This window comes from Wyeomyia smithii, chromosome 2 (genome assembly GCF_029784165.1).
Source record: "Wyeomyia smithii strain HCP4-BCI-WySm-NY-G18 chromosome 2, ASM2978416v1, whole genome shotgun sequence".
Lineage (NCBI taxonomy): Eukaryota > Metazoa > Arthropoda > Insecta > Diptera > Culicidae > Wyeomyia > Wyeomyia smithii.
The window spans coordinates 30,766,873-30,791,817 of record NC_073695.1 but is presented as its reverse complement, the minus strand read 5'-3'; the positions used below and the strand labels follow the sequence as shown (position 1 = coordinate 30,791,817).

The 24,945-nt window shown below is 39.7% G+C and overlaps 1 protein-coding gene across 2 annotated transcripts; it reads left to right on the top strand.

Moving 5' to 3' along the window:
• The first annotated feature begins 7,645 nt into the window (after positions 1 to 7,645).
• Positions 7,646 to 22,881, top strand: LOC129723988 (G protein alpha i subunit). 2 transcript variants are annotated; one of them, XM_055678530.1, is made up of 6 exons: positions 7,646 to 8,196; positions 19,628 to 19,812; positions 19,880 to 20,166; positions 20,251 to 20,345; positions 20,403 to 20,591; positions 20,695 to 22,881. In XM_055678530.1, exons 1-6 carry the CDS (start codon positions 8,082 to 8,084, stop codon positions 20,883 to 20,885), a joined length of 1,062 nt encoding a protein of 353 aa, XP_055534505.1. In that variant the 5' UTR covers positions 7,646 to 8,081; the 3' UTR covers positions 20,886 to 22,881. The 2 variants fall into 2 exon arrangements, with proteins under 2 accessions (XP_055534505.1, XP_055534506.1); XM_055678531.1 differs by lacking the exon at positions 7,646 to 8,196 and adding an exon at positions 19,300 to 19,440.
• The last annotated feature ends 2,064 nt before the right edge of the window (positions 22,882 to 24,945 follow it).

The window sequence follows — 24,945 nt, the reverse complement described above, 5'->3', positions numbered from 1 at the left end:
TTACATTATATCAAAAAATTGCCACACATTTTATCTATCCACCGACATATAGATGATCTATCCACCGACATAAGATGCATTAGGTCGTTCGCTTGCTAAAATCGTTTGAATTCTGACGCAACATTTGCCATTTTAATTTTCAATTTTACAAAATGTACTCTAGTATAGAAAACAAAGACGTAGTCCTACGTCAAAAACGAAACTTGATAGCACAAAGCCAGAACCAAGTTTTTTTGTTCTATTTGGAACCCTAAATGAGAGAATTCGTTATCGATATTGTTTTTGGCACATTTTGCATGTGTAGGATAAGTACAACGATACATCGTGCCCCAGTGCTAAGTCGAGAAAATTTCCAGCTTGAAAAGATCCTCGACTCGATCGGGAATCGAACCCGATATCACAACCGTGTGCGAGAGCTAGCCGACCGACATCGCTAACCACAAAACCGAAGGGAACCATTCTCTATTGATTCTATAGAGCTCAAAATGGCCTAAGCCATACGTTTCATGACTTCAAAGGGTAAATTTTTCGTACGCTCAACAACTTTGCCGCAGATTCGAAATGCAATGCGCCAAGCAGAGACAAAACCAATCGACTTCTGGTGGGTTTAGGATAGTTTCGGGCCTTGATTGAAACCAAAAAAACTTGGTTCTGTAAAATCGATCACTTTGCCCCATTCTAGTATATAGATGTAAGCTCTCTCTCTCCTCTTTTAGCAGTATTTGTTGTCTTTTTTATGCATGTCAAGTTCTGTTCAACACGGTGTATAGTTTCCTACAAACCTTAACAATAGTCCTCCAAGAAGGTAGTGGAAGACTTTTTGTCTAAATCATGGTTCAAGCCTAGTAGTTTGGCTATTAATCAAAATGTATACCAGAAAAAATGTTTGAACAAAATTTTAATTGGATCCCTAATTTTAATTGGAGTCACTCTGCGCAAGCTGTGCATTTGTTTACTTGCCGCTCTTCGTCAATTCAAATTCAATTCAAATTCAAAGTCAAATTTTTACAAGAAGATTGAATTTGTTGGAGGAAATATTCTTTCATAAATTTTTATCGCAAAACTGTTTGTCAGTTAAACATTGGAAATAATAAATACCAAGACGCCCACCAAGATTTTTGTGGCACCAAACAAAATAGACAGTTTTTTCACATGTGTCGTTTTTGGACCAACTCAATATGAATTTCTTTCAATTTATCTCTGGAAAATGGGAAATTTCTCAAAGCCTGAAAAAGAATAGGGCCTATTTTTAAATGAGGTGGGAAATCTGACGTCCGTAATTATCGGAGAGTTGCCATTATCTCTTGCATTCCTCAACTTTTCGAATCACTTGTAAATAACAATTTTTTTCCGCCAGTAAAAAATCATATCACTTGTGAAAATGTCACTCAAGCCCTTTACACCGACTTTAGTAAAGGATTTATCCGCATTTTTGAACGCCGGATACACCCGTACATCTACAACATCTTGGCAACTATTGCACAACAATCTAAGCATCGAAAGAAAAGCCGGTTTCGGACGGCCGACGACCCTGAATGACAAGAAGCTTCGAAGGATACTGAACAGAAAGACCAAGGAAAAAGCTATATCACTGCGTGCACTTGGCCGTGGGGGTCGGTGCAACCGGCCAAACAGTGGAAAAGTATCTGGCAAACATGGACGTACATGTTAGGAAGCGGCAGTCTCGTCCACTAGTCGCAGAGCTGCAGGCAATGACGCAGCGGCAGCAGCAGAATAGAATGATCAAGTCGATTTTCTCGGTGAATCACGACGTGTCTGTGGTGATGGACGACGAGACCTATCTCACCCTGGATGGCAACGACTGGCAGGGCCCTTCGTATTTTATTTTTCCGATAACGGAAGTGAGCTTCGAGGTGAAGTTCATTTCACACACCAAGTTAACCAAGAAAGTGTTACTGTCGCTGACAACCACTAGAAAGAGATGTCAAAGCCACTCTTCTTGCGCTCTGGACTGGCCGTGAACGGGAAAATTTATAGTACGGATGGCCTGCCGGAAGTTGCGTCGTTCATCAAGAAATGCCATAAGGGACGATCCATTAATGATGTTACGCAAAATTTAGAAAAAATTAACTCCCCCCTCTCCCTTGTCACAAGCTGTCACAACTTCCTTGACCCCCCCCCTTAATTACGTCACATTTTTATACCCCCTCTCCCCCTTCCTTGCTAATAATTGATTAAAAATCGAGAAATTTGTTAGGAATGATTTTTTTCTTAATAAGAAAGATTTTACTGAAAGAAAAACTGAAACTAAAAGGAAAAGAAGATTTTAGAGCATAACTAGAAAAGGCGTTTAGTTCTTAGTCCAAGGATGCTGTTGATGGAGTCGCATATCGACGACATAGAAAACCGAGATAGTAACTGCAGCATCATTGCTGATTTTTGAAAGACCATCAATATTTAGTTCCTCTTCTTCAATCATTTCGCAATCCAAATCTTCTACACATGTTACAATAGCCAAGCATTCTTATTTACGTTTTGTCACAATTCTTGTATTGATTGGATTGAAAGACACTTAAAATTAATGAAATTGCGCTGTCATTCATAAACGAACATGCAGGGTAAATCAGAATTAACGAACATTATGCTTCTTTAACTAGAAAAAAAAAGTCATTTATTTCATCTTAAGCAAATCTTAAGCAAAAAAGGGATCGTAGAACTATAAATGAATGATGCAAATACCATAAATAGTTCTGAGTTTAACTCTGTGGTTAGATATGTGACTTTTTTTTTTGAGTTGAAATGTGACGTCACACTCAAGCAAACACTAATTGAAGCGAAAGTTGGAGCAACAATCAGTAAACATCTACAAATCTTCAGAAATCTGCATCACACCTGGTATCCCTGGCTCAATGGCTTGTCATTACATACAAGAAAATCACACCAATAGAGGCGTTATTCTATTCAAAATATGTGCAAACATATCTGTATGTAGAATTGTGTTTGCCAATTTTTTCACAAGCAAACTACAGATACGCTTTATATTTGATGAATTTTTATCCAATGGAATTTATTCATTTATTTTCTCATTAATTCTAATAAACTATTCTACATTATCGATATTACGTCTAAATCAGAATTTAAGCAAGTTGTGCTTTAGACATCCACATTCAGTGATACAAATATTTATGTTCTTACGCAAAAAAGTTGTTCCGTCGAAAACGGACGATCCAATTGTTTACATATTGTAGCGACACCCACAATGTGTAAGTGGATACGCGAGACTAAGAAAATGAAATGATTGATTTGATCAGAAAAGAAAGAAAATATTATTTATGTGTACCTATAACGCATAAAAAATATCGAAGATAACTCATTATTAGCATTACATTACTTCCATAGCCTTCAACAGTTCCAACTGAAATTCTAAGGTGCTGAGGTGTATGCTAATGCCATTAGTTCTGTTACCCTGATCTTTACCATGTTCTTTCCATCCAAATAATGACGGCGGTTGGTTCGAAAGATTTCACGCAATCAAATGGTGTACATTTGTTGCGCCAGACACCAGCATTGGTAGATATTACATTTTTATAGATAATGGATGCCGCCAAAGAAGTGAACATTCGAACATGATCTCTATTACTGATGTACGGGGTAAAATCAATTGAATATCAGATTTCACGCGCTCGAGAGACAAGTGTAAAAAAGGGAATCAAGCCGGGTCAAAGTCGGATTGTGTTCGACCATGTGTTCTGGCATCGACTCTTCTGGCGCCATACTTGAACTCGTAGTTGAGAAATTTTAAAGCACACGACGACGGGATGCCGAGTGCGAAATAGGATGGAACAGGAAGTTCGTGTATGTACACCACGTGTTCCTTGCCTGGCCAAATTGCTGGTGGCCATGTGGGATTGAACGCTGCCATGTTCCACCTGAAAATTTATATCAGGCAATTTGTACCAACCAATCGGGTTTTACTCGATCGATGATTCTGGCCGATATAGGAGAACAATTTAACGATCAGCATCGGTTTCTCGCAAACGATTATCACCATCTGTTCTGACTAATTTGGATGGAGGTCCCACAAAATGCGTTCGACCGTTGCCTTGTTTTGCTTTCATAGGCAAAACAAAAGCGGTTCACTGGCGGGCTGCTAAACAGGATCGAATACCAGCGCAGCGCTTTATGGGTGGTTGTTGTCGCATGTTTCCAAATCGAGAAGGCTAAAGCCACTTAATGTCGTCGGTTGGTGTCACATAATTCAACCATGCATATTTTGTGTACGCTTTCGAGAAGTGGGTGGCCTAGGGAAAAAGATCTTTCTCTTTCTACACAGACAACATTTTATGGGTTAGAATTGCTGATGTTTTAGATTTTTTGTTGAATAAACCACTAATTTCATAACTTTTTCATTCAGTTACACTTTCGCTAGGCAATTCTTAGAAGACTGTCAAACCGTTGTTCGTTAACTGTTCATTCAACACCTCGATCAATTACAATCGACGATATATGGTTCCCTTCAGTAGCAATTTTCCCACATCGGTTGAAGGAACGCTGGCTCATCAAGATGTGTTTCATCTCGTTAGCCCCAATAATAATCCTCACGCTGGTTCTGCGGATGCATCCGTCCGTCGGTGATGGCAAACCGTGCTCCACGGTTTCCCAGTCAGACAGTGAAACACACCAGACAAGATCAGACCAGACACGGGCCCGTACGGTTCGTATGCGTGGAAAGCCGGTAACGTAAATATTTAGATTATCGCCAAGTTTAATAATTCATAATCCGAGAAACTCGTTCGCTCCCATGGCCGAGGCACGGCACCGTGAGGTTTCCCTCCAGACCACACGACCCGACCCGACACCACACAGCGCTAGCCGCTACTCACGTTCTGTTCCTCATTTTACCGATAAACCGAGGCGTTGACGAATATTTTCGCCTGGAAGGAGCTCCTGAAGAGCTATCCTTGTCGCCATAACCAGCGGAACTCAAGTAGTTGAAGTGGACAGGAAAATTTGTCAAATTTATACCTTCTCAATTGAGTTCAGTTCGTCATGATCTGGATTGTGCCACGACATGATGAGGCATTAGTTTCAAGGGTCATCTTAGGCGGGTTCTGCGCTTAAACGCTCTCGACCGTTCGTAGCAGCGCCGCCGGGGTAGAGGCAAGCGAGGAGTTTTATTACCTTATTTCGGGTGTAAAACAGATAAACAGTAGTTGTTGATGGCCCCTGCTCCGTACCAGACAAAAGGCATATAAGGAAAAACACATGTTACATAAATTTCCACTGTGCATTGCTGCAACCGAACTGAAGGTGCCCTGCCAGCTTCTACTCCTTCCCGGACAAGTACATTTGCATCTGCATGGCCGAAAAGATCATTACTATGTGTCAATCTTTTTTTGTTCTTGAGATCATTTACTTATCCCTAGGAAACAAGCAAAAATCTTAATTGAATTGCAATATCAAATCACATAGTAAACATCAGAGAGTGAATGTGTTTATTTGTTGATCCAATCAGTGTGTCGCTAAATCAAAGTTTCGTTACCATAGAGACTTCCAGCTGACATGAACATAATTTTATTGAATGGGAAACAATAAAATCGGCTTTCGGAATGTTTTCCTTAAAAAAGCAAACTCCGGAAGTTTATCATTTGACTGTTACAGTTCTGAAGGTTGTTGTTTTTCTTCAAAAGGTTACTGAAGTACATACAACATCGGCGCAGTGCGCCGCATCACATTTGTGTGGTCCTGATGTAGACCGAATATCGGTACAAAGCATGTTTACCCATGGTAAGCAATAGCGTTTGGTACGAAAAAGTGGCATCATGACAATAAATAAACAATATCCCGGCCGCCGCTCCGTTCTGTACTGCAATGAACTTGAGTAAATAAACTGGATATCCAATTGTGGAATATACAATGCACATAATCGGACATGGATGATTGGGGTTAGGTTCAGTGCTCTGACACACGAATGACACGATTTCAAATCGAACTGCTATGCAACACAACCGAACGTCATTCAAGGCGGACAGGCACACTTCAAAAAGCTGCTTCCGACATCAGCGGCATAAGATTAGCGCTATGAAATTACAGCTAGCGCCTTGTAGCAGCTTTTTGCGCCGCCACGTTGAAGTGTTTTACACATTGGACCACTTTTTGGAAAACCGATCGCCGCTGTACAATCGCCGCTGAGATGAATTGCAGCAAAAAGCATTTTTCTCGGTTATCTAACGAAACGGACGAAACGTATTGAAATAGGAGATTTTTATGATTTTGACGAAGAACTAATATTTTTATGGAACAGGTTCGAGTAGTACGAAAAAGGTTTCAAAACATCGATATCTCACTATATGGACTAACCTCACATGTTGTATAACTGCTTCTGGCGGTTTTTCTCAGCAAATACCCAGTGATTACTCCTACTATCCTTCTATCCGAGGATCATTCAAAAGCTCCAATAAGGTAAGTTTACATAATACACTAAGGTCGCTTTTTACGCGTTTTCTGCGGCTTTTTTACGCGGATTCCCGCGTAAAAAGAGACTTCAGCGTACTTCCCGTTAATAGTTTTTTTTTAATGAGAAACCGTTTCTAAACCACGTGATCATGTATTATTCAACTTTTTCAATTGCCAGATCAAAAATATTGTTTTGAACATCAAGATGATTTTTTTTATTGAATTACATATTTCAAAACCAGTCATTGACAATGAGTTCAAACACGTTTTCGATATACGGGATACTTGATACTAGTTATTTCTTTTCTAATATTATCGTTTACATGAGCTCATCGCCTGAAAATAATAAAATTCAAAAATCAGGAAAAAAATTAAGGAAAAAATAAGGACCACGAGGTTCGCTTCAAGACCAACTAACCTATCCAATCCAGGTCTCCAATTGAAGTGTGAGGTTAAAATTTGTGGATGTTTGAAATAATGCCATAAAAAGTCAAAGAAACGTACTAGAGCAAAACACAGTGGTGAAGCAACTTTGGAGCATTCTCAATTCATGTTTTAGCAATAAAACATGGAAACGTGTAAAAATAAATATATTCTTTATTGAACCTTATTGCAATACCTTTCAATGTGTTACCTTTCTTGTTCGTTTGGCTCGAATTTTGACATGTTCGTTTGGCTCACAACACTCTCTTCGCATATCTCTCCCACTGAGTATTGCTAATGAAAACCTGTGACATGAAAAGGCATCTGAAACTCTAATCTTATCATTTGAAACAAAGCCCCTTACCGAATAGTTCATTTTCCATAATTTCCCAGAAATGCTGTCAACAGAATTTCCGACTCCTTTTCAATGAACCGCTCTCCTCACTAAAACGACTAAAACACATAGCAGATAACGCCATCTAGTGCAAAAGTTACCACTTAAACAGATTTCAAAAATATCCCTTTTGCTCATATAATGTAAAATATCCCATTACCGTGAATGCAAGCTGTCAGAGAGCGCTTTCCTCCATGATAAGTTAATAGGTGCGAAATTTCCCCAGCTCTGCATGTGTGCTGCTATCATTACTGCGTAGTTAGTATATCCTCACGCCTAGTTTTTACTCTGCTGTCGTCACTTGTGTGCATGTATTGGATAAACAGTCCATCACCTTTTAGCAAGCTGTAGCAAACACTGGAGAAGAAACTGTGACTCACACATCGTAACCGTTCAGCAGCCAGACGGTTTGCTGGCAGACTCGACGCAGTAGTAAAAAACGAGTCCCACAAGTGAGAGCGTATACTTTGGTCCGCTGCTGTTCGTTCGATGCGTCGTCGGTTTGTGCCCTCTTCTTCTTGTTCGTCCCGTGGGGAATCGGTTCCGTTTTTCCCCGTTTCGTATTAAACCGGGCGCTAATCCCGAAACGTTTTCCGACTTAAGTGGATTTTTCAACAAGTGTCAACGCGTCCCACGCGATAGAAGTGTGAAAGTTAGATTTTTAATGTTGCTGGGGCATTTTGGGTAAAAAAGTTTGTATGAAAAGTGAGTGAAATTTCGAGGGTGCTGCCACCAATCTGGGAGTGTGTGCGGTGGTGTGGCTCTGATTCAAGTCGGTTTTGGAAAAGGCAAATAAGAATCAAAGAAAGCATAAGAAACCCAGTCAGTGAAAGAAGAGCGCAGAAAAATGGGTTGTGCTGTGAGTCGAGATAAGGAAGCCATCGAACGTTCGAAAAACATTGATCGTGCACTGCGAGCGGATGGCGAACGGGCTGCAAGCGAAGTGAAGCTGCTCCTACTAGGTAAAGCATAGTTTATGTCGTTCTTAAGCCCGGTTAAATCCGTTGGTAGACCCCGGAAAACTTGCTACATTACACCTCATGTAAACCGATGATTTGTTGGCTATCGAAATTCATCTTTTCTGGACACTGATACACACCCAAAAACTGACAGCGGCATGCACTCACACAAGCACGGGAATAAAATCTCGATTGAGAGTAGCCAATGCTGCCAGTTTGCTTTGAGTGATTTAAAATTTATTTCTTATATCAAGGAACGAATATTTACAACCAGGTCTACTTTTACGTGAGGAATGCGTTCCAAATTTGTATGGGCCCGCGTAAAAAAGACTTCTGAGTTGAAAATATAACGAAGAAAATCGTCTTAAATGTTTGAATATGATAGTGACAATATTTAAAATTTTCAGTATTAATAGAGAAAAGCAAGCTGCTTAAAAAAGACCTTACTGTATTCAAAGAGAAAACTTCAATTATTATGATTAGGGATTTTTCGATTTATTGCGGATTGCGTTGGTAGTGCTACGATCCATATGACCATAACAGAGTCTATCATATAAAAGTTTGGCTGTAAAACCGTAAAGAACTTTTTTACAGAGCGGATCTTGAAACAAATATCGCTTAATAAAATTTTGTTTCAAAAGCAGTACAAAAAAAACCTTATCCATATTTGTTGCGTCCACAACGGCAACACTGGCACAGCACGCGCTGTACGTAAACAGCAGCATTCACACAAGCCCACACATTCAGAGACCCTAGGTGCTGACTGACAGCGAGTGCAAAACGCATAACAACCGAAATAACGCGTCAGTTGTTCATGCGGGGAGGGGGAAGCTTGTCTTGCTTCCGCTGCAATTAACGATCCTCTCCGTGCGGTAGGAATTCCGTTGGAATATGCCCTTTTTTCGCAGAATTTTAGTTCAAAATCCCATAAATAGAAATTAGCAACTCACGGAGGATTTATATTCTGTATCATGTACTGATTGAGTTGTTTAAACAATCTCGAATGATTTCAATCTTCCTTCTTCTCTGAATTCATTTGTTATGAATCATTATTCGCAACCCTCATAAAAGGTTTCAACTAGGATGTCCCCGACACATACTTCACAGACTGACGTGATTCACAGGCAGCAATTTAATCATATCTGCGACGCTAAGCGGCGCCAATGGTTAGACTCATTCTAAGAAACGCTACTTAGCAATTATCAATATTAGCAGAATAATCGATTTTGGCAACACGGTTCATTGACAGGTTGTTGAAAATAGCACCTGGGACTGGGTCAGAACCGGTGTTCCTACCGAGAGTCGAACATATGAATTATTCTACAATTCAAACTTGTACCTACTAGCCTAGCAAAAGTCAAATCTCATGAATGATTTACCTACATGAAATCGATTCCGAATTGATTGATTACTTTATACTTCGAGTCAACCCTAAATGCGAAGAAGAAAAATATACCACACATATACGCAATCGAAACAAAAAAGCGTCTAAAATCGTCCTATGTCTACTTATTCATTTCAGTTCCTCCAACATCAAACGATTATCTCAAATTCATTGATATGAATTGGCGAATGTGCATTTCGTGCTTCGTCCAAACTTTGAAGTATTTGTTAGTCGTACGAGCTACCTCACACATGGTGAACCTTTGAGTAGATTGATTGCACGAATAAGCGTTCATCTGCATTTTCTCCTAGATGCATTGAAGTGGCGATTTAATAGTTTGGTTTTCATATCTGACTGTTGTTAATCTCTTAATGATAAAAAAACTGAAAAATATTCAGAAAATAAAACTGAACTCATTAACACTATTTATTAAACCTCTTTTTTCGTCATCATGAAGGAAATATATCTTCAAAACGTTGGCCCAGACAAAAATTAAACGTTTTTGAAAGTAACCCGTGACCAAAATTGTCATCTCTGTTGTATAACCAAAGCTTAACTTCTCAACACTATTGGAGATTGGTTATATTATCTAATAGGATTTGCATCCTTCTCTTCGCCCAGACCTGGTACGCATATTTTTGTTTCCTCCAGCGTAATTCGAAATCAGTTTTTTTAACTTTTTAAAAGGTTTGTCAGTAACAGCTCACTTCAATTAACTGAATTACACGCTACCCCAAAATACACCAACTGGTAGTATGTTGCCTTTCAAGCAGGTTCTTCACTGTATCATTTTTTTTCAAAAATTTTGTTCAAATACGATGCTATTTGATTAGCATTGATAGCCAGTGAAAGTATACTGAAATGGCATGAGGTTTAAAGTCGATCATCGGGAAGAGCCGTTTTACCCACCCCTAGTATACTTGCAATCATTTGCCCTACCTTTCTGATGGCTCATTTCAAGATGGCTTGACAAAGTATTTATTTTTAATTCTTTTAGCACCAATATTTAGTGGTTAATTTGTGGTTTCGAAATCCAATTTGTGGTAATTTGTGGTTGAGTAATTTCTGAGAATTTTTCAGAAAACTGAGTCAAGCCATCTCTGAAAATGATTTCGCTTCAAATGAATCGGACAACGATGATATATACATCAATCGAAAGCTCTTAATTTGTGGTTCACGAAAATGTAGTTTTTGTTGACAACAAGAGGTAAACAATGTTCAAAAATTTGAATAATAGTTTTTTAATTATTTTAATATGAACTATGCCTATAAAAACTTCATTTTCGTGAACCACAAATTAAGAGCTTTCGATTGATGTATATATATCATCGTTGTCCGATTCATTTGAAGCGAAATCATTTTCAGAGATGGCTTGACTCAGTTTTCTGAAAATTTCTCAGAAATTACTCAACCACAAATTACCACAAATTGGATTTCGAAACCACAAATTAACCACTAAATATTGGTGCTAAAAGAATTAAAAAAAAATACTTTGTCAAGCCATCTTGAAATGAGCTTTCTGATGTCCGTGTTAGGCAAATAACTCTCTAGTACAAAAGAAAGCGTTCGAAACTTGCTGTAAACTTTGCAAAAACGTCTGTACACGGGCTGCAGGGAGGACATAAACTGACAAAAATTCCACAGAACGAAAATATTATGTACCATCGACCGATGTAAAAAATTTGCTCCATAGCGATGCCATTTGGTTGGCGAAAGACGTAGGTCTACGTCAAAACAGCGAGAAATCATCTTGAAAATGCTGATAATCTGGATAATGGACATCCAAGATTCTGACGGAATTTTCTACATATTGTCGACTAAAAGTCACAGACTTTTTCACATGTTTTTAAACTGTTTTGACTCCAGGTTTATTTCTAAAAACGCCACGTTAAATCGTTAAAAACTGTATCTCAAAAGCTTTGATATCTATGGACAAGCGTATCGTTATTGAATAAGCACCCAGAATTCCTAAATCTGATTTTTTTCCTTTTTTTATCGATTTCGGATTGAATCAAATTTTTTGTATGAATCTTACTCTGAAAATAATTTCGATGCCGTTGCGTAGGCTCACTAATAGGGTAACGTTAGATGATATGCCAAACAAAATTATCAACAAGTTCCAGCTAAAAATCCTAGCAACCACAACTATACCGTTTAAGTTTAAGAAGATTCAATTTTTAGGTTTTGCTTGAAAACTTCTTCGTTTGCCAACAATTACATACACTGTATCACGAGGACAGCTAATATACGTGTATTATTTGTTAGGTTGAAAATTAACAAAATATTATCTAACAATTTTGAAATGTTAAAACTGGTAGTATGTCTAAGTAAATGGACGAAAAATCACAAATTTGTATTTTTAACAATTTACTTCATCGATAGTATGCCGGTCGGGGCCAGAATCGCACACCGGTTTCCCGACGGCAGCGTGAAAGCAATTTGTCACGCCTCTAGAAGCCCAACCCCAGCCGAAACAAATTACAGCCAGATCGAGAAGGAGGGGTTGGCCTTGATCTTCGCTGTAACGCGCTTCTATCGAATGCTTTTCGGAAGACATTTCACGTTTGAGACAGACCACAAACCGTTGTTGGCCATATTCGGATCTAAAAAGGGAATCCCCGTTTATACCGCCAACAGGCTGCAACGTTGGGCGCTGACTCTTCTCCTATACGACTTTTCCATCGAATACGTGTCGACCGATAGTTTTGGTTAGGTAGATCTTCTATCGAGGCTGATAAACACACACATTCCACATTCGGCCTGATAAGGAGTACGTAATAGCATTGATCGATCTGGAAAGTACGTTCCACGATGTCGTTAATCAATCGCTGGAAGTCTTCCCAAAAAGTGCTTCAGCATGTCCAGCAAGGCTGGCCGACTAAGAAGACAGACGTCAGCGACTCATGCCAGTAATTCCATCTTCGTAAAGACGGCGTGTCAGTCATTCCCGGCTGCCTTCTCTACGGTGAGCGACTGGTAATTCCTTCGAAGTACCAGAAGAAGGTCCTCCAGTTGTTGCACAAGGGCCATCCAGGTGTCGAGCGAATGAGAGCGGTGGCACGTAGCTACGTATACTGGCCTGGAATCGACGAGTGCATTGCCAAACTTGTTTTTTCCTGTACCGAGTGTGCTCGGGCTGCCAAAACCAACTTGGAGTCCTGGCCCGTACCCGAAAAGCCCTGGCAGAGACTGCATATTGATTACGCTGGTCCTGTTGACGGTTGGTACTACCTCATCCTGGTCGATGTATACTCGAAATGGCCGGAGTTCGTCCGAACTCGTCTTCGCATCTTCGCTCGCTTCGGAAACCCGGAGACACTGGTTAGCGACAATGGACACCAGTTCATCAGCGGGCAGTTCGAGGGGTTCTGCGACACCAAAGGCGTACTGCACCTGAAGACGCCACCTTTCCACCCACAATCCAATGGACTTGCAGAAAGATTCGTTGACACGTTCAAGCGAACTCTCAAGAAAATTACGGCGGAAGGAGAGGGTCTCACCGAAGCAATCAACACCTTCTTGTTATGCTACCGTTCTTCGCCCTGCCGAAGCGCTTCCGAGGGAAAATCACCTGCCGAGATAATGCTTGGTAGAACGATACGCACTTCGCTCGATCTGCTCAGACCACCAACTGCATTTCACAAAACAGATCACTCCAAGCAGGACTACCAGTACAACCGCAAGCATGGAAGTAAAGAAATCAGGTACAATTCTAAGGACCTGTTTTTGGCCAAGGTCTTCAAGAACAACAGTTGGAGCTGGGAAGCTAGTCAGATTCTCGAACGCATTCGGAACGTGATATACAACGTTTGGTTGGAGCATAAGAAGACGCTAATTCGATCGAAACAGCTGACAAGAGGCAGCCTACGTAAGTCCCACTCGACATTCTACTAGAGTCATGGGGCCTGGATCGAAGTCCAGCAGACGAAACTGAATCGATCTTCCAATCGAATCCGTATGCGCCTCCCGGAAACAAGCCAGTGCAACCAGATGGACTGCCCCCGAACTCTTATCCTCGCCCTAATCGGAAACAGAAACTGCAACGACAACCATGAGTAACTCGCCAATCCTCGCGCAGCCAGAGGCGTCCCGTGAGATATGACCCGTACCATCTGTACTACTAAAAGGGGGAGGTGTTGCAGGGATCACTCCAGCTGCGACAAGCGTTACCCAAAACGCAATTACCATCCGTCAGAGTGATAGACGTCCGGATGGGGCTATGTCATCGTAAACGTAAAGATAATGACACTCTGATATCCGCATTGCACAACTACACATGTCCTATTGGTTAATCTCGTTACACTTCGTTAATTTTTAAATAAAGATATATTTTATCTTGTGTGTAATCGCGAGTTGAATATCGCAACACTCCCTAAAATTCGCTTACGGACAGTTCAATGTGTGTGAAGGAGATGATTTAGTTCCGTCAGACCGAATAGGGCTGGACACACCTTCTACCAAAGTTGTGACACACATGGGTTGAGCACTGCTTTTATAGTGTGATGGGTGAGATGCAGAAGCGGGTAATCGGGTGAAGGCCGGTTAACCCTAGAATGTGCAGGTTAATAATTAAAGGCCAATTTTCTAACATTAGCATTATTAACGTGCACAGCACCTCGGAAGTACTGTGACGACATAGACGAATTTTACGCGCAGTTAAAACGTGAATGTGATCGCTGTCCAAAACATGATGTCAAGATTGTCATCGGGGATAACAACGCTCAGGCCGGCCAGGAGGAGTAAATAAGACCGATAATTGGACTATTCAGCGCACACCGGCTGACGAATGAAAATGGCCTAAGACTAATCGACTTCGATGCCTCCAAGAATATGGCCATACGTACCACCTTTTTCCAGCATAGCCTCCAACATCGGTGTACCTGGAGATCACCATGTACCTGATCAAGGCTACGATGGAGGATGTGTGAGGATTTCGGGTGGTCTATCGGACCCATTCGGATCCCGTAGGGGACTTCGACAAGGGGATGGTCTTTCCTGCCTGCTGTTCAATATTGCGCTAGAAGGTGTTGTGAGACGAGCGGAAATAGGCACGATTTTCGTTCAATCCGGTCACTCGGAAAAATAAAAATATTTGTAATCATCAATACCTTTCCAAAATAGCTTTTTTCAATAGCTTCTTAAAAATGAGTCGTGTTCTAGAAAATTAAACCGATAGCACAAATGGCATCTTTTACCTATAGAAACGTCAATACAAAGTTTCATACAAATCAAAAATGATAATTCAAAAAAATAGTAAAAATGGGACATTTTTGTGGAACTGCCCAGCAGCATTCCAGTTTTTCCTTGATTGCACACGAATAGAAATCGTGTGCCGCTGCAATGATAGAGCAGTACTGTTGCCTTTATCAGCATGTTATCTTTCAAGACATCAGTTTTAAGTAGGTTCTAACAGCGATTAACAAATTGTTTAAGAAAGAGGGCTGTTTGGAAATTTTCGAAAAATCTTTACCTTCAAGACATCAAATTTGTCTAAGTTCATGGAAGCAAACATTAAATGACCTATTGGAAAGGGGAGAATGTTTTTTTTTACTGATGTAAAGAATGTCACAGTAAATGGTTGGTGGCAATGTCGTCTGTGCCAGGCATGCTCGCATGTGATTGGTTCATTGTTTGCATAAATTTATCCTTAAATCTTTTTATCAATTTTCCCGCGGAGCAATGAAATAATACCGATAACTAGGGTAGTACAAAATTGTCCAACATTTTATCTGCCCACGACATATGAGCTATTGTTATCAATCATGTGGTTATGCTGTTCTGTTGTGTTTCATTTAAACTTAGGTTCATGCATCGTAATACAGCGAATTCGTCACTGAAGTTTCTTTTCATCATAGCACGCCTCTCGATATCATTAAGCGTTTAAAAAGCTTATGTTAGCAATGAGTAAATTGAGTAAATTGGTTGTGTTTTTATTCGCTACAACGCATAATTTTAAAACAGATTTTAGAATAGAAGATTAAAGTTTGCCACCTCTCCGGGTCTCACCCGAAATCTCCGGGCCTGGGAGATAATCTCCGAGTTTTCGAGCGAACGCGACTTTTCTCCGGGTGAGCGATTTTCAACCTGCTCTGGAAAAAGCATAGGGTAAACCGGTATAAAACGGCTCCCAAAACGGCTCTTTTCCAAGAGCGGCTCTAGACCGCTCACTCACCGTTGCGAACCGACTCATAAAAACGGCTTATGGTTTACAATGATTTACATGCGTCGACAGTTCGTATTGTATCGGTAAACTTTGGTTTCGCGCGAACCATTAGTTTATTTTCGTTAGCCGTTCGCCCATCCCTAATAACGTTTGCGGTAGTAAAATGGACCAAAATTGCCGATTTTTTTATGGATTTACCTTTAATCACACTGACGAAACTACTCATGCATCATCAATCATGGTAACCCATGAGTTAGCAAAAAAATTGGCAGCTCTATCAGTCAAACTCTAACTGTGATGGCGAAAAAAGTGAAGCTGCTCCGTTCAGAAGTGTGCGCGTTCAAAGAACGGTACCCCGCCGCGTCAAAAACGGACATCGTGCGGCACTTTGTGGACGCCATGTATGCCCGTTCCGGCATCTACAACATCTTGACACTATTGGACAACGATCAGAGCATCGAAAGAAAGTCTGGTTCCGGACGGCCAACGACCCTGAACGATAAGAAGCTTCAAAGGATGCTGAAGAGGAAGACCGAAGGTAAAGTGGCTAAATCGCTGCGTGTACTTGGCCGGGAGGTTGGTGCATGCGGTAAAACAGTGAAAAAGTATCTGGAGATCATGGACATCAAAAAAGCATCAAAACAGTGAACAGTTAAGAGCCAGTTCGCAAGAGGCGCAAGCGCCTTTCTGAGGGACGTTGTTTTGATGTTCTCCGATGGGGCTGAAATTTTCAGCGTTTGTTTGTTTATTCAAGGCAGGAAGTTTTGCAGAATTTCATTTTTTTTTTCATTGAGGTTAAGTGGGGTAAAACGGCTCTTGAAAATGATATGTCCAAAACAGCTGAATACTAAAAAGTGCTATAACTCCTGCTAGACTTGATGGATTTTTCTAAAAATTTGTGGTATTATTCTACACTAAGAGTACTTCAAAACGCATGGTCATAATATAGGGTAAAGAGGTAAATTGACGAAAAAAACGCATTTTTCTTTTAAAAATTGTCAATTTTCAGGGTCATCCTACTCTTTTCAACATCGCTAGAAAAAATATCTGAATATGGCGTTTTGTAGAGCAACTGGCATTTTTCGAAAAAAACGGCATTTTTCGAAAAAACAAAAATTTCAAGGAATGTTTTACCCCAAATTGCGTATCTTCTGGTAAAGTAGGTAGCTCTGGTAAGGTACAATGACAATACAAATTTTCAGTAAAATCTATTAAGTCTAGAAGGAACTATAGTGATTTTAGTGATTTTGACGGTTTTTTGAAAAAAACCTTCTAGGGCCGTTTTACCCTATTTGGCACACTTGGCTTATACATGACATTGAAGCTCTTCAGTTGCTTTACAAAACGCCATATTCAGATATTTTTTTCTAGCGATGTTGAAAAGAGTAGAATGACCCTGAAAGTTGACAATTTTTAAGAGAAAAATGCGTTTTTTCGTCATGTTACCTCTTTGGCATATATTGTGACCATGCGTTTTGAAGTACTCTTAGTGTAGAATAATACCACAAATTTTTAAAAAAATCCATCAAGTCTAGCAGGAGTTATTGCACTTTTTATTATTTGGACGTTTTTGGACATATCATTTTCAAGGGCCGTTTTACCCCACTTAACCTCAATGAAGAAAATTGAAATTTTGCAAACTTCTTACCTTGATAGACAAACAAACGCTGAAAATTTCAGCCCAATCGGAGAACATCAAAACAACGTCCCTCAGAAAGGCGGTTGCGACTCTCGCGAACTGGCTCTTCACAGTTCTTCATCTCTGATAAAAAAAAATCGTTGGCTGCATTTTTAAGTTATGTCCAGTTTATGTCCAGTTGTTGCCCCAAAAAATGATCTGTGCAAAATTTGAGCTCAATCGGATATGATTGCACTCCAAGTTGTGATTTTTCGACCCTCGAAAATCTACCAAGGAGGGAAATTGGGAAAATCGGAAAATTTTTCTGATGTCAAATAACTTAGAAATGCATGGAACGTCGAGATCTGGTGCTATTCCAAAACAAATTGTTAGCCCAAAATCGACTTGCTAGAGAGCCTCATATAGGAAATTTTAGAATTGACTTTTAAAATGACTCATAAGCACAACTCGCTCCAAACCACATATAAATTATTCTAATATTTATTAGGCAACTCAAACTTAATTTTCATAAGAGTGGTCTAATTTTTTACTAGAGTGGTCCCAAGAACTGGTCGATTTTTTTTAATTCGATATGACTCAAAAACTACTGAACAGATTACTTTGAACATTTGCACTTAGGAGTTTTCGAGTATAAAAAATGTAGCAAATAAATTAGTTTTGCTCTAATATCGATTGTACTCCCTGGCTTGGAATGTTCTTACAGAGTGGGAGAGGGTAGTGGTAGATCATGTTGTGGTAGTCTAGTTCAAAGTTTCAAATTGAACTATGATTTGTTTGATTGCTAGTCATGTTTTAGGAGCATGATTGAACAGCAAATGAAGTATTACAAAGAAAAATTACTTTGTCGGTCATTACTGATTTTTCTTTCGCGCACCCCCTGAAGACTTTCAAGTACCCCAGGTTGAGAACCGCTGCTTTATCTCATTAGCGTAGACAATGGGAGGGGAAGAAGGGATTTGTACTCTATAAACTTGAAAACGTCCTCCACAATAACTGTGCGAATTACTGTGTCATTTGAGACTTTGCAATATCTCAGTGGCGTAGTAATGGGGAAGAAGGAATATTGAAATGAAGAGGTCAAACCCTTTTCCAAGTTTAGGCCTTTTTTCCGTTATGCAAAAAGCTTATAGGTAGACAGATATCTATAACTCTAAAGTACCATTGAGGTCTGAGAGACTAATTTCTTTTCTTCCCTAACCGGCCGTAAGGACGCAGCCATCTTTATGTGGCTAAATTTGCAACTTCCATATTTCAGATCCATCACTGAGGAGCATTTACGGTTGTTGAAACTCAAGTAAAATTACAAATTTTGATCTATTCAGTGATCTGGATTAGGGTTTGACAACACTTCGGGGAAACTGAATGGTTTGGGTAACGAACAAGTAAAGTAAGTTAGTCAATACTTGCTTTCAACATGTATTCAGGTATAGTCTTTATTAATACAATAATTTTGCTTGCGTTAAGCACGTTTTTATTAGTTATTCAAAATTCCTCTATTCGTATTTATTATTTACTATTTAGGTGACTTGGGAGTTTGGGACTTCAACAACATTCCAACTGCTGCGCTATTGAAAATAACTCGATAATTAGTTTATCAAAGTATAAAACATTTTTCAATTCATCAAATACAACCTAAGTGGTTGAGAGTGGTTCGAAATGACGAATCAAAACCAACAACGATATCGGTACTGATTATCGCACCAAAAAGCTTTCACCAATACAATGTATAACACATAGATTATACCGGCGCAATCACAAGTACCCGCAAGAAGAAAGGGGAGATCGCAAACCCCTGCTGTGCGATTCTGACAGGTCAAACGCGGTGTCAATTCAGACACGATAAGTGCGCCGCCGGTTGTTCGCTGATACACAGCAGCTCCAATTGAGTAGCGAATGAATATGTCACACACATGCACTCAATTACAAGTTCCGCCACTACTTCCTCGGCCTTCTCCATCTTTATGAATGGATCGTCGCCGTACTATCGCTACCAGAGTGAAGCACTTGGAGAACCACACGCAGCATTTTTACGCTCGTGCCCGGGTCAACGATAAACAATATGTAAATGATTTAAAAATTCGAGATCGTTCTTCCCTGTCTTGATATTAACTTTATTCCAGCATCTAAATTGATTCAATTATGACAATTTCCTTCATAGTCGATAACGTTTTTCCGATATCTTACTTGAACTTGTAACCTTGAAACCTAATTGCTGTTCTAATTCTTGAATTACACTACTTTCTTGCAGGAGCGGGCGAATCTGGCAAATCGACCATTGTTAAACAGATGAAGATAATCCACGAAACGGGTTACTCACAGGAGGAATGCGAACAGTATCGACCGGTGGTGTACAGTAACACGATTCAAAGCCTGATGGCAATCATTCGTGCAATGGGACAGCTTCGAATCGATTTCGCCGATCCCAGCAAGACAGTGAATATTATTTTCATTTATTTTTTTTCACAGCATAAAAAACTAAAGTTTTTTTTATTTTTAACAGGACATCGCCCGCCAATTTTTCACATATGCCTCGGCAACCGAGGAAGGTGAACTCACGCCCGAGCTGGTATCGCTAATGAAGAAACTCTGGACCGATCCGGGTGTGCAGTTATGCTTCTCCCGGTCACGCGAGTACCAATTGAACGATTCCGCTGCCTACTATCTCAACTCGCTGGATCGGATCTCGCAACCAAACTATATCCCCACCCAGCAAGACGTGCTGCGGACGCGGGTTAAGACGACCGGCATTGTCGAAACGCACTTTAGCTTTAAGGGTATACACTTCAAGTGAGTGTGCTTCTAATGGCTAGTAGTCGGACGGTGGAGACTAATTTGTGTTTGTTTTTTGTTTTTTTTTGCTTTGTGTCGTAGAATGTTTGATGTTGGCGGTCAGCGATCAGAGCGGAAAAAGTGGATACACTGCTTCGAAGGAGTAACGGCAATAATCTTCTGCGTAGCTCTATCAGGTTTGTGGGGCTTATTGGCAAAGTATCCTAAAAATAAGCATGTGTTTTTTCTTCTAGGATATGATCTAGTCCTTGCAGAGGACGAAGAAATGAATCGAATGATCGAATCGATGAAGCTGTTCGATTCGATATGCAACTCAAAGTGGTTCGTGGATACTTCCATAATTCTTTTCCTTAACAAAAAGGATCTGTTTGAAGAGAAAATCACCCGATCGCCGCTGACCATCTGCTTTCCAGAGTATTCAGGTAAGCGTTGATATTAAATCAGTCTTTTTCTGACGTGAAGTATTCGTTTATTTAAAAAGCCAGTAACTTATTTCTAAAACTAAAATAAATCAACATCTTCCAGGATCCAACACGTACGAGGAAGCGTCCAGCTACATTCGAATGAAGTTCGAAAATTTGAACAAACGAAAAGATCAGAAGGAAATCTACACGCACCTGACCTGCGCAACGGACACCAGCAACATCCAGTTTGTGTTCGACGCTGTATCCGACGTGATCATCAAAAATAATCTTAAAGACTGCGGTCTATTCTAAGTCGCGCCAGCACTGCTGGCAAACGGTGAAAAGTATAATCCACACTACAGTATGTAAGCAGCAAGTGGATCCTAAACTTACATGATGCGCACAAACGCACACACACACCTCTCTCCCAGAAAGAAACAATTTATTTTCCCTTTTCCGCTTCTTGTAACGAATCTTTCCGATTCGCCGCCTAGCTAAAACAAAACGAATTTTTGCGTTGGATCATGTTCCAATTGCGCCAACACAATCGAAACGATAATTTGAAATGTCACTTTTTGGAACTGATACGACAAATTACAGAACTATACAATGAATATGATAAAACAAAATGTTCGGATTCCGCTAACTAAATTACTACATGACAAGTATCGCAATGATGGCGCATAAATTTTAGAACATTGAAAACACGCTTATGTAATAATTATGTTAAATTACTTCTAAGTTAAACTGAATAACTTAACGAACAACTTTCAACAGAATCAATTATCTTCAGAAGGCATATAAAAAAAAATATAATATACATGGTAACAATTAAGATAATCATGATTGAAAAACAAATCCATGATAAACGAAACCAGTAAATATATTTTTTATATTTTATAGGCGAAATAAATAAAATGCATTGTACGTTGTTCAATTAATGATATATATATAAACGGTGTCCGCCTTGTTACTGAGAAAAAAAGCAAAAACACGTGTATGATGTAATTGTTACTAAATCAATCGATGCAACAGTCTATCCTATTAATGGAAGAAAAAGTGCATACAAAATAAGGAAACCCTTAAAATAATATTTATACATTACTGTTAAATGTGTTTTAGCTAAGACGAAAGCAAACAAAAGAGACGAATTTAAAAAAACGGCAAGGCTCTCGCCATACAACTCCTATCCTCATCAAACGTCACAATAAAAACGGAAACTATTTTGTTGATACGAATCGAAGCATATCCACTGTGTGTAGCTATTTTTTTTAGGACGCACACATTCTTTGTCTATCACTAGTTATTTCAACTTGAACCGAACAAAAGCACACACTGCTCTAAGCATACGTCTCTAAAGTCTGTCATTCCAATCGAAGCATTTCACTTCACTATAATACTGTACTACTTTTTAGTTTAGTTATCTATTAACCTAGGTATAGCACCGAAAGCTTTCTCGAGCTACCAAATTTTACCGTATCTTTTCCCTAAGACTGATACTCTTTCTCATTATGAAAAAAGAATCCTGCATTTTAAAGATATTTTTTACTAATACAATAGCAGACGAAGGTTAACCCGGTATTAGAAAGGAAAAACAAACATTTAATTTGTGTGCATGGCATGTTAAAACACAAACGAGAAAGAGAGCCAAATGTTTCCTTGGGTGATATGAATTTACGCAGCTACAAATAGAAAAATAATTAATATCCAAATCCTCTATTACATTCATCAAATACCAGCCTATATCTACATTGAAGTTATAATCCTGAATATTTACTGCGAATTGTGTTGTACCATTGCAACTTTTGAGAATCAAACAAGCGCATATTATTTACATCGAAATAGGAATAAAATTCTACAGCCCAGTTATGAGCAGATCATTAGCACAACTTGAGCTCCAATTATAGGTCGCGTATGTTTTCATATATTTTGTTCCACTTTTAACAGTAGACTTTACAGCTACTAAAATCCTATTGTGTGACCTTTCCTCAATATGTTTGAAGTAGAAAAAACATGAAGCAAGCTAAACGCAACAAGGAAATGCTTTAACGATCGTAGGATCAGGCATCATATTATGCACTAGAATCAACTTCCGTAACAGGAGAAAAATGTGTATTTTTATATGGATGTTTTTGCTTATATGTAAAACCAGATAAACCTACTTAGAGAACACAGTACCAGATAACTAGGCACTCAGTTTTTGCGATGAACATTTAGGAATTGATTTTTCGCCACTCTATTGCTCCCCGATGTCTAAATACAGGCCGAATATCATGTTTTGATAAAATATATTATATATATTTAAAAATCTGTGTGTTGAAAATTTATACAAAACGGTCCGAAATCATTTAGGAATTTGGTTTTGGGGGGGGGGGTGATATTTATAGCGTCGCTATTAACCACAGAGCAGTGGTAGGGACGTTCATTACTTTTAACTCTACCGAAACAAATTACATGATGGCTGGTAGAGAGCGTAGGAATTTGTCGAGTCTTGGTACTGGGATTGAAATTGATTGGGGGTATTTATGAAGTATTCGAAGAATTTGTGTACCTTGGTGCTCGCGTGACGTATGACAACGATGCCACTAAGTGAAGAGACGGATAGTAGCCGCAAACAGGACCTTTTACGGTCCACGTAGCGAGCTGAAATCTTACAGCACGCAACAGCAGACTGGCCCGCGAGTACCTACTTGGAGTCTTCGAGCGCAGCTGATAAAATGCGGCAGGCTGTAGTGGACTGGCCACACCTCCGTAGTAGACCCCGTACTCGTTAGACGTGTGGTGTAGATGAGGACGCCTTATTAGCGGGTGTAAGGGGCGATTGAAGAAGGATTGTCCAAGATCGGGAGATGTAAGTGTATAATAAGAGAGCATTATTAGTTGTAATAAAAGAAAGAAAAAGCAACCTCCGAATGGCGATGTGAGTTCATACTGCACAGTGTACAGGCATTCTTGGAAACTCAAGAGTTTCCAAAGTTTAACGTTCCTGCTGTAAAGCTGAACTATGACAAATCCATGCCTCCCTCGAGAAATGTATACACACACATTCCAGCCGCTTTCAAGGAATTGACAAAGCAAAAGTTGAATGAGTTACAGGCAACCGGCATCATTGAAAAAGTGACGAATGATATGGATAAGAGTTTTTGCTCTTCCTTGTTGGTTATTCCGAAGGGTAAATCCGATATCCGTCTGGTAATCGATCTGAGGGGCCCTAACAAAAGCATCTACAGGACACCTTTCAAGATGCCAACATTTGAGTCGATTTTACTGCAATTGCATGGAGCAACATATTTTTCTACGATTGATTTAAAGAACGCATTTTTTCACATAGAACTGGAAGAGTCTTCGCGACACCTTACAAATTTTTTTGCCGGTGAAGCACTGTACAGATGTTGTCGGTTGCCGTTCGGGCTAACAAATGCTCCTGATATTTTTCAAGAAGTCATGCAAACAGTAATATTATCAGAATGCGAAGGAACCGTCAATTATCTGGACGATATCTTGGTGTTTGGATCAACGAAAGAAGAACATGATCGACATCTTCAAAAAGTATTAAAGAAGTTGAAAGACCATAATGTCAGGATAAACAACGATAAATGTTTATTTGGAAAAGAGGAAGTTAAGTTTCTGGGCTTCAACGTGTCAAGTGAAGGCTGGCAAGTTGAAAATGAGAAAATAAGTGCAATCATGGATGCAAGGCGACCTCAGTTCTCAGCAGAAGTGAAAAGATTTCTTGGACTTGTCACATTCATCGACAGATTCATCTTGCAAAGGGCGGACAGGACACGTCACTTGAGAGCTTTGTCCAATGCCCAAATGTTTTACTGGGATCAGGATCTTGAAAACGAGTTTTGCTACTTGAAGACTAAGGCGTGGAAACATATCAAGACTCTAGGATATTTTAGCCAGAATGATGAGACTGAATTGTACGTGGATGCTTCACCTCACGGGCTATAAGCAGTTTTAGTACAGTATGGCCCTGATTCGAGACCTCGGATTATTTCGTGTGCATCAAAGGCATTGACAGCGGCAGAAAAAAAAATATCCACAGACGCAAAAGGAAGCCCTTGCCATGGTGTGGGGTGTTGAGCGATTCTCAGTGTATCTTTTAAACATAGCATTCACCATACGAACAGATGCGGAATCTAACGAATTTATTTTTGGAGGTACGCACAGAATAGGCAAGAGAGCAGTTTCACGAGCTGAGTCGTGGGCCCTTAGACTACAGCCGTATAACTTTGAGGTAGTTCGGGTGCCAGGTGAAATGAATATGGCCGATGCATTATCTCGATTGGTGAATGAATCATAGTCTACAGAATCCTTCGACGATTCAAACGAGAAACATCTTTTGTATTTTTTGGATACCGGCACA